We start from the raw sequence: 13,092 nt of genomic DNA, 5'->3' as shown, positions 1-13,092 counted from the left end.
CTTTGATAAGAATAAACAGAAAGCAGCGGACAGGCTTACGATCAGTGACAAACTGAGCGATAAAAGGCAAGCTTAAGCACGGCGCAAACAAGTAGCCTCGGACTTTTTATGATTAAAGCATTTCTTGCACTCCATGGTAGTGATGGGCGGGTCGACTCGAACCTATCCAGTTGGAGGCATCCGTACGCGATCCGAAGTCGCCCGGAAAGTTACAAGTAGTTTAAGTAGTTGTACCGATTCCAATATGTGTAAGAAAGCATAAACGACTCCGACCCGTTGGTGCTGCGGGTTCGGATCGGGCAGGTCACGGTAGATTACACGACTCAAACTCGCTGCACCAACGGGTCGGAGTCGCTTATGCTTGCTCGCACCTACTGATTATTCGGGTTGATCCGAACACATTGCACACGCGGGTTGGATTGAAATACGACTCCGACCTAGTGTACCAGCTTTACCCACGGGTCGGAATCGATTCCGACTGACACGCACCCGATTCCGGGTCGGGTCATGAAATGGATCGTAAAACCCACCACTATTCCAAGCCCCAACTTTTAGGCGAACAAAGGCCCATACTCACACTCCAACATTGCCTACCATACCTCCTCATGTCCGCACAGTCCCACTTTCTGAGTGTCTGACAAATTTTTGTTCTGAAAACTCAGGCACTACCTACTTTGAGGTAGGCACTATGGGCTGATTGAAGACAGAAGCTTTGAAGATTTTTATATCTATATTTTATATTATATTATGTCTTGCGATGATTTTGCTCAATGATGGCACACAACAAAATGTATACAATTAAAGCTTGTATCAATTATTCCAAGAGATACATTTGTCGTAAAATAAATCGGTATTATCACATTTGATCATATTAATCATAATCATAATAAAAATATGACCTGCCATCAACATTGCATTCTCTCACAGTGATACTGTTGTGAGTTGTTTTCTTCATTTTCACTCTGTGTTGATTGCAAATTTCTTTGTCTCACTTCGTACACGTTCTGTTCTATTTTGCCGCGGTTGGACGGTTAACCAGTTTTCTGAAGCATTTCAATGAAAAACTGATAAATGGAAGCAGGGTGGGGGCCCCGAGCATGGATCGGATATTCAAGTATCAAATTTTCTAGAATTTCGTCAGCAAAATAACAGTTTGCTCTCTGAAGATTATCAAGCTCCCCTCAACTCGGGGCCCCCTTCAGCTCCGGGCCCCTATCAGCTCGGGGTCCCCTTCAGCTCGGGGCCCCCTTCAGCTCGGGGCCCCCCGCAACTGCTTAGTTTGCTTACCGTTAAACTCGCCACTGCACGTGAATCATAATCAATTTAGCATTTTGCAATTTACTAGTTTACAAATCAACTCAGACACACACACACATACACCCATGTAGACACAATTGAGGATGAATTATCAACGATCGCTACATAAATTGAGCCATTTACAATGCAGTCGTGAAAAATGCTCCAAGGTATCGTGTAGTATCAAAAGGGCACCAGCTCCTACGGAGCGGAACCCCCTGAAGGTGGGGGTTAACGAAGCAAAGCACCATACGAGAGCAATCCCCGTATCCTTCTCCGGCTTCTCCGGCGATGAGATAAGACCACGCCAGGGCATACAAAAAATAAAACACAAAGCAAACACAAAACTGTTTTGCAAAAGGTGAACGGTGCCGGACGGTGCTCAAGTAAATCACCTATTTCCTCGCCCCCTCTCCCTCCAACATGATGCTCATTTACAAGGTGCTACGCATAATTGCCGGCGGAAAAGATCGTCCTCGATCGCCGGTCCATGATAAAAAGCTGCGCGAGATTCGAGTCCTTGAAACCTTTCAACCCCTTCGCGTTACCTGCTGCACTGCGCTCTGGTGCGCCGTCTCGCGAAACGTAATGAAGAAAGGCTAAGACAAAAAGAAAAATATTTACCACCCATTTACATTTGTGTTTTTGTTTTTTCTTCAGTGTTTAACATACTGCCACAGTTTTGCGCCTCAGTTGCTGATCGCGGTTCCGATCTTGCCGGCAATTTGCACTCGCAGGCTTCGCTGATGGACTAGAGGCAGTGATCTGAAGCGCACCGAACTCGGCACGGCAGCAGCGTAGTTTGGGAGGTACTAAAATTAATTAAAATTAATTTTCGGCAACCGTTAAAACCATTTACCTTACGTCGCCCGGGCACGGTAGGGTTGAAGATAAAAGGTTCGACACTAACGCCTTGCTTCGATGCCGCGGCCAAACTTTACTAACGCAAGTAGCCCAAGCACTGGGTTAAAATATCGGTCAGCCCCGTTCCAGGGGACTCCTTGGAGCGATTAATTGACCCCCGAAGTGATTTATCCTTCCGAGCTCCGGTTCCGCACGATCAGCGCACACTTAACACACACTGTGTCATGCTCTCACATACACTCACACATACACAGATACGTCACCACGGATGGATAATTTGTTATCAGAACATTTGTTTACTCGCTCTTGCTCTTTTAATGGCTTTCACTTCAACACGTTCTCGTGGCGATGAGTGGGATGAAAAATGGACAAGCACTTTTGCACGGGCTCGAGAAAGTCACTTACAAAACGATCACCAAAGCAGGCACAACCGATAAACGAACGAATCGTGGGGGCAGGAACGCATCCACACAACCGTCAATTAATCGCGACGAAGGATGGCCGGACGGGCGGGTTCGATTCATTCAAAATGAATTTAATTTATTGCACACTTTAATTTTATTTGCACCCGAAATAAATATCGATCACGTTGTTCCGTTAACGCTCTTGCAGTGGCAGTTTCAATAAATAAGGGTAAGCGCACTCCCGGTCGTTATAAATAACATAAATAAATAGATAAATAAATAGATATTCTGTACACGCTACTGGTCACACACGCGGTGGAGACACTTGTCTAGGACATCTTAATTTTGGTATCGGAATAGCGAATGGAAGTGAAGCCACACTGCTTCACACAATGGTGTTTCCGCGCCGGCTCGCTAAGCAAAGCGCGCCCGGCAAGCCGTCCGACGCCTGCGGTGGGAAAATGGAAACTAACGTTCGTGAAAAGCTGCGGCGCAGTGCGTTCGTGATCGTGCACATGGGGGTTGCTGACGACACCGATCGTACGCTCTTTCACATGGTTTTCCATCAGTGCGCACGACTGCCTCGGCTCGATCACGGTACAGTGTTGCACAAGTTTGGAAGGGCATTATATTCTCCAAAATAATTAATACATTTGATATGGAGAATGTGCTACAATATCGACACCATGAACAAAAATTCGATTTAATGTGTGAATCATACAAATAATAAGGCTGAATAATGAACTAGATTTAAGATTCCGTCTGTAGATAAACTTATTCAATGCACTGTAGACACACCAAACAAAAAGGGAAAACATGAAAAGGATGTCAAAACATTGCGATGCATCTCGTCAAGCGAGAAAATGCCGATCAGACACAACTACGTTCGTCGCGTGAGCATCAGGATCAACGACACTACAATGATGAGATTCTTTTTTCTTGAACTCGTGTCGTTAGAGATGCGTGTTTCTAGAGAGTAAAAGGAAAAGACAAAGAGGCACGTTACAGCTAATAGGACTCAATGCACTTCCTATAGGATGGAGAGAGGGACAGGAAATGCATTGAACGCAGGAGCAACGAAGGCAATTGAAACATCACGGACTTTCATAGAATTCTCCTACTTCTTGTTCGTTCTTTTCAAAGTAAGGATTTTGGAACAGGAGTCGTTGCGAAGGTTGTTTAAAAAACAAGACAGAGGCACAATCTTTAAACGTCGATGAATATCGTGTAAAGCGTACGATTGATTTGCTGTTTATGTTTACGCGTAGCTCTAATGGAAGTTCCTGGCACTTAACTATCGGATATTCAAATCAACTATCGTAATTACTTGTGCTAACTCTATTGCGAATTATTTGAAAGGAATATACTATTTTTTTCTAATTCTAGCTGGGGTTCGATTTCATGATTGAGTGAAAATAAATGAGAAATGTTCAATCCACAAAGATTTTTAACTAACAAAATGTCTTGTATACCAAAAGAAAGAATATTTTGTTCCTGAAATATTATCTCTAAATTACATATAAAAATATGATATAATTCATTTTTAACTTACAACTGAGACATTTTCTCGATTTGTTCCCGCTGTGGAAGTATTTTTTATTTATTTATTTATTTATTTATTTATTTTTTTTTTTAGAGGTGTTTTCGTGTCAGCAAATAATGAAGATAAGTATTTTCAATGTATTTTAAATGTATTTAAAACATTTTATTTCAGAAAACGTTGCAAGCAAAAATTTGAGAACCAGATTAGCCTTACTTTTAAAATCCATTTCTGGGCCAGTATCTAGTGCATTATTATCAAAAATTATTGTTTTCGTTAATTTTCACTCGCCCAGTACAACTTGCCCACATCACTATTCCTTCACTTCGTATTGTGGCATGGCGTTCAAAAATCAATCTGCCCAAAACTGCTTGCCAAATATTGAATTAGTAAGCCGGTATCGGGAAAGAAATGGTTAAAAATGAACAGTCGTCAAAAATTAACCAGAGTTGTTAAAAATTGCTCGATTTTGGCATCACGAACGCACTGAGTTCATTTGTTAATTTTAATTAGTAAGTTCAATTTGTTTAAAATAGACTATTTCTTGTCTTGTCTCAAAATTTGCAATGTTGGAAGGTTTTCTATTCATTTTTTCGAAATGCTCTTGAATGATTGAACTCATTTTCATGTTTTTTTTTATATATGTTGATGTATCAAAAGAACTATAGCGTTTTTTTCCCGTGAACCGGTTCATTGATGTAAACTGAATGAACTATACGATTCCAGTGCATTTGGCACACCTCTAATTCGAAGGGAAAGAACTTATCAACAGAAATATATCTATTAATTCAGTATGTGTAAAAGATCAAAATAAACTAATTGCTAGATCACAAAATTGGCAAAGGTTGGTACAATTATGCTATCTATGTATTGTTAAACTCATATTGTCATCATGTTATAATTCATCTTGTGTAAAAATAAATGCTTTTAAGGTTCTGGTTTAGGTATGACATTTCAGTTTTAATTCTACTCGAAATATGAATACATCACAAACTTGTCTTGTATTATTCATACATTTGTACTTCAATATTACCAGTCCAGCGCAACAAGCACGCATCTAAACGAACGCATCTAAAGGCACTATTAAGATTCGCTGCGCAGTTAAGTAAATACGTAATCAATGGTACCGAAGTTTTGGTTTTACTAATTCAGGAACTTGAAGTGAGATAGAATGTAATTTAGTTGAAGAAAATACTCGTGGTGAAAATATATAAAGCAACGGAGAAAACATTTCCATTGCTTCAAGGTGCAATAATTGTAAATTCAATAACAATAAAAATATGAATTATGCAAAACTGTCAAGATCACACAAATGAAACACAACTTCTCAAGAGCTTGTTTAGCCCATTTAGCGCAATTCTCCGGTTTGTTTCTATACCTCTTACATATGTTGTCGATTTTAGGATCGCTAACCTTTTCAATAAATTCTAATTCATGGCAAAATATCACCCATACGTTTCGTGTTCGTTTTGTTATCAAAATAATTTGCGAGTCAAAATAATAAGTCAAAAGATAAATGAAATAATAATCGAAATAAATGGAAGTATGGACGAATCGTTCAAAATAGATGAGGAAAAATACATATGCTCACCATAAAGCATACTAAAACTTCACTTTTCAAAAGCCACGACATTAAGGTGGATAGTATCACCTATCTCTTCATCATTCGTATGATGAACATCCGCCCTAATCGCCATTCCTGGCAACATGTCCACATTGCTCTCATCTCCGTTTATAGCCTGCAGCAAGAACTCCGGATCTAGAACAATTAAATTTTACAATTAAATTAGAATCTATTTTTAAATTAACCATCATCCATCATTGTCGAAAGTTTACTTACTTTCCACAATGCTTTCAACCGCAAACAGATGTCGTGTCAATCCGGGAGGATATCGACGAACTGGTGCATCGATGTCCTCATCTGTGAAAGCGGGCAAGTCTAGCAAATAGAACTGTACCGCTTTGCCGTCCTTGAAATCTACTGCCGCGGCACGATGCCAGATGTCCTTCACTTTTACAAGGCAAATTTCTTGCTCCTGCGGATTGTATGGATTTGGATCGATCTGTCCATACATCTGACATTCCTTCATCATTTTTTCGAACGCAGTGTAGTTCGATTTAGTAATCACTGAGATCTTATTCTCATTGAAGGCATGCAAAGCATGCGTGATCATCAATTCGGCGCCCTTGCTTTCGCAAATGTTGGTCTCAACCAGCTGGAAAAACACAAGAACAAACAATTTAGCATAAGGAAATAAATGTGACGAATTATAAATTAAACAATAATATGATAAGTACTCACTTCCATTATGGTCACTGGCTTGTACGTGGTAGGATTGGTAACTACCAGCTTTGGCACAGGGTTGGCCGCCGGCGGCCGCAGCTGGGAAGCCATTTTTTTCTGTATGTTCGATGAGGCCGCTGGATCTTGCATGGCCAAAAGCTTCTCGCTCAGTACGTATTGCTGCAGCGAATGGCGCATGTCCACCATTTTGATGTGTGTATTTGGTATGTCGATCACCGTGGTCAGCACAAACTCGTGTAGATCGACCATCGTCTCGAGAAATTCTTTCATGCGCGGCGTAATCGATTTCACATTATCGATCCAAACCGGATGTGTCACGGTATGGGCATACTTGATCTTCGGGTCTGGAATTTCTTTCAGCTTCTTCCACTCTACCTTCAGCCAGTTGCCAAAATCGGGGAAGAACACTTCGGCAATACCGTCCTGAACCGACTTCACCACCGACCGGTAGAAGTCATCCTCAAATGGTGCAAACACAATATCCTCCACCGTTGGTGGTGCCGACAGGAAATCTTGAACAGTCATGGCGCATTGCAGCGAACGGACGATCAACGATTGGAAGCTATTTGGCTCTCCGTTGGGCCCGGGACCACAATCATAAACGAACAGCCGATCGTTTGCAACGTATGAAATTTTCACACTTCGTCCTGGCTCGGGGAAAACACCGTGTTGCAAAAGTTGAGTACGTGGCGGTACAACGGTTTTAAGGACAGGCTTTTCGATGGCAGCCGACCCGGCCGGTTGGCTTGTTTTCAACGCTTGCAAGGGATTTTTCAACGTTTTCGGTACGGATTTTTCCTCCTGTGCAACAGTTTCTACTGGTGGAGACCCTCCTTTCTGCGTAACGAACGGGTTATTCGTAGCTTTCGGGATTGCTCCATTTGCGACAGGTTGGGCTGCTTGGTTAGCTTTCAGCAATTGATTGTTCATCAATTTCGACATCAGTTTTTCGCCATTGGAGATGGGTCCTGCTGCGGGCGGTTTATTTTCCTTTTGAATCTGCATGTTCGATAGTGATTTGGTCATCGCCACTTCATTGGCGACGTTTGTAACCGGAACGTTGCCATTTCGAGGCTGCTGCACATCCGTTGATATTCTCGGTGTAGCCACCTCGTTCATCACCGGTTCCGGTATTTTTTCTTGTTTCGGCACCACATTCGAGGGAATGTTCGATACATCGCCAGCAGACGCTACCGTCTCCTCCTGCTTTGACACCACGTTCGAGGGCTTCGTAATCGGCGGAGGTGGATATTGTGTTAGTAATGCCGAGTTTCCCAACAGTGGGGTTGCCGTAACCAATCGACTGCAATACACAAACACGAGGGCTATTTGAAGGGTGTGCTCCATACCATCATTATCGCTTTCTCAAGAAATACTTACGGAATACAGAAATCTTTGTGCATGGGCCAGTGATTCATTTGGCACGATACACCGCAGTAATATGTTCCGCACGTGAAACACTGAAAATTTGCACCTTGGACACTGCAAGCGCTACACCCAACGGGAGGAAACATTTGCTTGGAAGCCATTTTGCGAGACGCCTTTGCGAAACGGTGAAAAGCACATGTATTCTGGTCGAGTACTGAGAATTGAATAACGAAGGGTATTGTGTTTGTCCTCCTTCCGTTGGCTTCAAGACCGTGGATTAAACGAATTTGACAGATGATTAAGGGTGCTACTTTGGAAACCATTCGTATCATTTGGACACCGATTTGGGATAATTATTTAATCTTATTTATTGTTTTGAAGCTTTTGATTGTACAGAAAAACTTTTAAAATTTTATTTCACAATAATATTGATAATAATCTCAAATAACAACACATTTTTATAAAATATACGATCTCCGTACGGGCAAATCAATGTTTGACTGACGAATCCATTGACAGATCATTTTCATCGGGCGTGAAACCTACACGGCATATTTAGCATGTTTCTTCTTCCTGCTCGACACACCAGAGCGGGAATGCTCTTTGATTTGGTTTGGCATAAACAAACATGATTCAAATGCGATTTGCATTTCCCTTTACCATGCACCATGTCACGGTACAATACTATGGCTGTGGCTTATAATTTGCTCCGTAATTTACCTATCTATTTATTATATATTACAGCATTTGCGATGGAAAAAGAAAATATTTACCATTATTGCGTTCAAAATCGGCAAAGGCTTCGGTTTCTTTAAAACAATTTCATCTGTTTTATCGTTTCATCACGTTTGGCCACATAACTTTAATACGGAATCACGGAAACTCTGTTTTTGCCATAACCGCTATCGTTAAATGTAAGGAACTTTAGAAATCAGATAGAGAGATTTGGTTCTCATGCAAGCTGTATCCCATTTGCTCGATCGAAATAAAGTTTCACTTCATTACATTGTTGGTGATTTCATTAATCACCCTTCTGGAAAGTATGAAATAGAATATCCTATTTATAATATCCTCACTAATTGCTCTCGCAAGTAATTTGAGGAGCTTATGTCTCTGAAGGTGATGTAGATGGTCCCCGATAAATGGAAGCGGCAACAACTGGTGCTGCCTACCAAATCCAAGGTTTTGGAGCGGTTGATTCAGCGAATGCTGACAAACCACCTCGAGACCTCCGGTGAACTATCGGACGCCCAATATGGGTTCCGTAAAGGGATGCCATCCAACGGGTGATAGATAACGGCAAGGTCGCGCTGGACAAAAAACGGCAAGGTCACGCTGGACAAAAAACGGCAAGGTCGCGCTGGACAAAAAACGGCTAGGTCGCGCTGATCAAGGTCGGAGCTTGAGGACCGGAAGCTCCACTACGATACAGATGAAGGAGTAGAGTCGAGGACAGTTTCTGCTGGTGTTTCTAAGGTTTCGGTTCTAGGACCAAGATTGTGGAACGTCATATATGACGAACTACTCCGAAGGACTACGAACAGACATCATCGGCATTGCTGACGACGTGGCCTTCACATTATTGGGAAGGACCAGGTCAGCTCCTTGGCGACGACTAACCTGGGGAAGATCGAGCGGTGGATGCAAGGAGTTGTTTTAGAACTCGCCCACCAAAAGACCGGCTTCATGATCTTTTGCTTGTCCCGCAGCTCTAGCTTCCCGACACTATAGCAAGCGGGACAAGGTATCCTGGATGGCTCAACTAACTACCCGAGTGGGAGAACGCCGTGGAAGACGTGGAACACGTGATGTTCTCCTGTCCACGATTCGACCGGATATGGAATGAGATGCAGCGGCAGTGATGTTCCCGAGTTCCGATTAGTGATGGGTAATCCGGAGCGGAGTCATGGATCAACTCTGACTCCGGTGCGCAAAATATGACTCCGACTCCGGATCATAACCGGATTTGACTCCGGATCAGTCCGGAACAATCTGGATGAGTCCGGAGGAGTCCGGATCAGTCCGGGTGAATTCGGCTGAGTCGGAACGAGTTCGGTAGAGTCCGGGCGAGTAGTTTAGGTTGTAATTGCTAATTCCCAAAATGACTGTCCAATGTCGTTTATACAATTCTTGATGAGTTCATTGACTTTCAAAAAAGGCATCGAGTATGTACGATACAGTATGTATAACAATTTTCTTTCTTGTAATAATATTTACCTTTTCCGTCAGATTTAAAAACCTTTTTCCTTGTACCGCATGCTTCCCAAAAACTCAGTCAAAATTAATTAGCCTTACTGTTTTTGTACTTGTTTTTGTAGCGCCGGATAAGTAAGTAAGTAAGTTTTTGTACCACCAACTGAAACAACTCGGCCAGACTCGACCAGACTCATTTGGTTACTTCCAGACCCATCCGAACTGATCAAAACTGATCCGGACTCGAAGTCAATGAGTCCGAAGTTTTTCCCGAGCACATTTGTTTGTTGTACTTGTTTTGACCTACAAAAACATGCCAGCATCATCCGTTGCCCTGCTAGTGAAAGATGAACACGTTAAGGGACAACTAAGTTTTATCAGTTAGTTTTTAATACCAATCACAAAAATAATACACCATACATCTGATATCCGTTATTAATGAACCTATATACCTCTTTCTTAACAGTTCAGTAGAGTGAGACGGTCATCTCGTTTACGTGGCTCAGACATGTGTAGCCCCATACATAACAGGCACTAGTAAATTCATACGGATTGTTGTAGAGATGGTAGTCATAAATGATAATGTAATTTTGGTTTTTTAACAGTTCGCCGACTTCATGTAAAGTGGAATGTAATTTAATTACATATTATAATAAAGAAAATTCCCAATTGAACCATACTCTGAACCTAGCGCAAACTTTCGTTATTTCTCACGAGCTTAGCAAAATTCTCTTTCTTTAGTATCTATGTTCTAAATATTGGCGATTTTAGGATCGCTAACCTTTTCGATAAATTCTAAATTATGGCCGTATATCACTCATACGTTTCGGTTCGTTTCTTTATCAAAATAATTCACGAATAATAGTCAAAAAGATTAATGAAATACACAGACGTTCACTACAGTCGGAGGGAAATAATACATATGCTCATCATAAAGCATACAAACTTCCCTTTTCGTAAGACACGACATTGAGGTGGATAATATCATCCTCAATTGTTTGATAGACATTGGCTCTAATAGTTACTCCTGGCAACTGCTCTACTTTGTTTTCATCTCCATGTATGGCCTGCAGCAGGAACTCCGGATCTGGAACGTTAAAATATTTCATTTGCATTAGAAAAAGTGATCCTCCCTTAAACACATTAAAAATTCATCATATCATGACTTACTTTCCACAATGCTTTCGACTGCAAACAGATGTCGTGTCAAACCGGGAGGATATCGACGAACTGGTGCATCTTTTATCTCGTCCGTGAAAGCGGGCAAGTCTAGCAAATAGAACTGCACCGGTTTGCCGTACTTGAAGTTAACTGGTGCCGCACGATGCCAGATGTCCTTCACTTTAACAAGACAAACCTCTTGCTTCTGTGGATTGTATGGATTTGGGTCGATCTGTCCGTACGTCTGACAATCCTTCGTCGTTTTTTCGTACGCAACTTGATTTGATTTGTTGATCACTGAGATCTTATTCTCGTTGAACGCATGCAAAGCATAGGATACTACCAATTCGACTCCCTTGCTTACGGAAATGTTGGTATCAATCATCTGAAAAAGCATATAAAATATACATATTAAATTTATATCAAAACAAATGGAACCTAGATAGAAGCAAGTAAATAAATTAACATATCACCTCAGAATAGTAGACAGGCTTGTAAGTGTTAGGGTTGGTGGCTACCAGCTTGAGCGCGCTGTTCGGCTGTCGTAGCTGCGCGACTAATTTTGTCTTCAAATTTAACGAACTCTCTGGTTGTTGCAACGCCAAAAGCTTCTCGCTCAGTACGTATTGCTGAATCGAATGGCGCATATCTACCATTCTGATGTGCGTGCTCGGCATGTCGATCACCGTGGTCAGCACAAACTCGTGTAGATCGACTATCGTCTCGAGATATTCATTTACGCGCGGCGTAAACGACTTTACGTTATCGATCCAAACCGGATGTGTCACTACTTCAGCATACTTGAGCTTTTCGTCCGGAATTTCTTTCAGCTTCTTCCACTCGATCTTCATCGAGTTCCCAAAATCAGGAAAGAACACTTCAGCAATGCCATTCTGCACGGATTTCACCACCGATCGGTAATAGTCGTCTTCGAATGGTGCGAACACTATTTCTTCTATGACTGGAGGCGCAGAAAGACAATCCGTGACGTGCATAGCGCAATCTAGTGTACGTGAGATCAGCATTTCAAAACTGTTTGGTTCGCCATTCGGGCCCAAACCGGAATCGTAAATGTAGAGCATATCCTTTCCAACGAACGAAATCTTAACGTGTCTTCCTGGCGCCGGGAAAGGACCCCGCTGCAATGGTTTTGGAGTGCGTGGCGGTTCGATTTTTGGAACAATTTTTCCTTTCACAACAGATATTTCCCCTGATTGAAGCGCATTTAACACTTGCAATGGGGTTTTCAATGGTTTCGGTGCTGGGTTTTCGTTATTAGCGACTGCTTCTGCTGGCTGGCTTGGTTTCGGCGCTTGCAATGGGGCTTTAATGGCATTTATCGCTGGTTTTTCACGATTGGAGACAGCCCCTGCCGGAATATTATCTTTTACTGTTTCCACATCCAGCGCCGTTTTCTTCGCTGCCACGCCATTGGTAACGGGTCCGTTATTATCTTTTCGTGTCTGTAGATCCGGTAACATTTTCGTCATTGCCACACCGTTAGTTACGGGTTTAGGGATTTTTACCAGATTCGGCGCCGCACTCAATGTCTTCGCATTTGTCAAAAGTGCATTTTGTGTTAGCAGTGATGAGTTTTCCCGCGGCGGTGTTGCCATAACCAAGCGACTGCAAAAATAAGCAAAAACGAAGGCAGTTATAACAAAAGCATTGTTCCAATGTTCCAAGTAATACTTACGGAATGCACAAATCTTTGTGCAACGGCCAGTGACTCATCTGGCACGATACACCGCAGTAATATGTTCCACACGTAAAACATTGGAAATTTGCATCTTCAACATTGCAAGCGTCACACCCAGCGGGAGCAAACATTTGCTTGGAAGCCATTTTGCGAGACGCCTTTGCAAAACACTGACACGCGCGTGTGTTCTCCTCGAGTACTGAGAATTGAATAACGAAAGCTATTGTGATTGTCCACTTGCCGTTGACAAGATTTTGTATGA

General features: G+C 42.1%; 3 protein-coding genes across 4 annotated transcripts in view; all 3 read right to left on the bottom strand.

The window, feature by feature from the left end:
* Positions 1–3,014, bottom strand: part of LOC120893243 (protein TANC2) — a 120,422-nt gene extending 117,408 nt beyond the window's left edge. The window contains exon 1 of one of the 2 annotated variants that reach the window (XM_040295015.1): positions 2,156–3,014. The gene's annotated coding sequence lies outside the window, so the exon portion shown is untranslated. The remainder of the gene's footprint in view (positions 1–2,155) is intronic. The other variant, XM_040295016.1, reaches the window with a different exon arrangement.
* A 2,023-nt stretch (positions 3,015–5,037) lies between these two features.
* LOC120896485 lies at positions 5,038–8,054 on the bottom strand. The gene is made up of 4 exons (XM_040300644.1): positions 7,790–8,054; positions 6,407–7,712; positions 5,945–6,320; positions 5,038–5,863 (listed from the first exon to the last, which is right to left on the bottom strand). The coding sequence occupies exons 1-4, from the start codon at positions 7,936–7,938 to the stop codon at positions 5,715–5,717; spliced, it is 1,980 nt and encodes a 659-aa protein (XP_040156578.1). The 5' UTR covers positions 7,939–8,054; the 3' UTR covers positions 5,038–5,714.
* A 2,284-nt stretch (positions 8,055–10,338) lies between these two features.
* On the bottom strand, positions 10,339–13,026 carry LOC120897101. The gene is made up of 4 exons (XM_040301715.1): positions 12,828–13,026; positions 11,605–12,757; positions 11,141–11,516; positions 10,339–11,057 (listed from the first exon to the last, which is right to left on the bottom strand). Exons 1-4 carry the CDS (start codon positions 12,974–12,976, stop codon positions 10,900–10,902), a joined length of 1,836 nt encoding a protein of 611 aa, XP_040157649.1. The 5' UTR covers positions 12,977–13,026; the 3' UTR covers positions 10,339–10,899.
* Between the last annotated feature and the right edge of the window lie 66 nt (positions 13,027–13,092).

The sequence above is a fragment of the Anopheles arabiensis genome, chromosome 2 (assembly GCF_016920715.1).
Source record: "Anopheles arabiensis isolate DONGOLA chromosome 2, AaraD3, whole genome shotgun sequence".
In the NCBI taxonomy this organism is placed as follows: domain Eukaryota; kingdom Metazoa; phylum Arthropoda; class Insecta; order Diptera; family Culicidae; genus Anopheles; species Anopheles arabiensis.
The sequence above is the reverse complement of the archived record's forward strand: the minus strand, read 5'-3'. Positions and strand labels throughout refer to the sequence as shown.

Excerpts from the sequence above, each read along its gene's own strand:
- LOC120896485 (XM_040300644.1), bottom strand. The coding sequence starts at position 7,938 with ATGGCTTCCAAGCAAATGTTTCCTCCCGTTGGGTGTAGCGCTTGCAGT. Across the intron at positions 7,713-7,789 it reads CACAAAGATTTCTGTATTCC|TCGATTGGTTACGGCAACCC; the intron begins GTAAGTATTTCT and ends TGTGTATTGCAG. Across the intron at positions 6,321-6,406 it reads AGCCAGTGACCATAATGGAA|CTGGTTGAGACCAACATTTG; the intron begins GTGAGTACTTAT and ends GTGTTTTTCCAG.
- LOC120897101 (XM_040301715.1), bottom strand. The coding sequence starts at position 12,976 with ATGGCTTCCAAGCAAATGTTTGCTCCCGCTGGGTGTGACGCTTGCAAT. Across the intron at positions 12,758-12,827 it reads CACAAAGATTTGTGCATTCC|TCGCTTGGTTATGGCAACAC; the intron begins GTAAGTATTACT and ends TTATTTTTGCAG. Across the intron at positions 11,517-11,604 it reads AGCCTGTCTACTATTCTGAG|ATGATTGATACCAACATTTC; the intron begins GTGATATGTTAA and ends ATGCTTTTTCAG.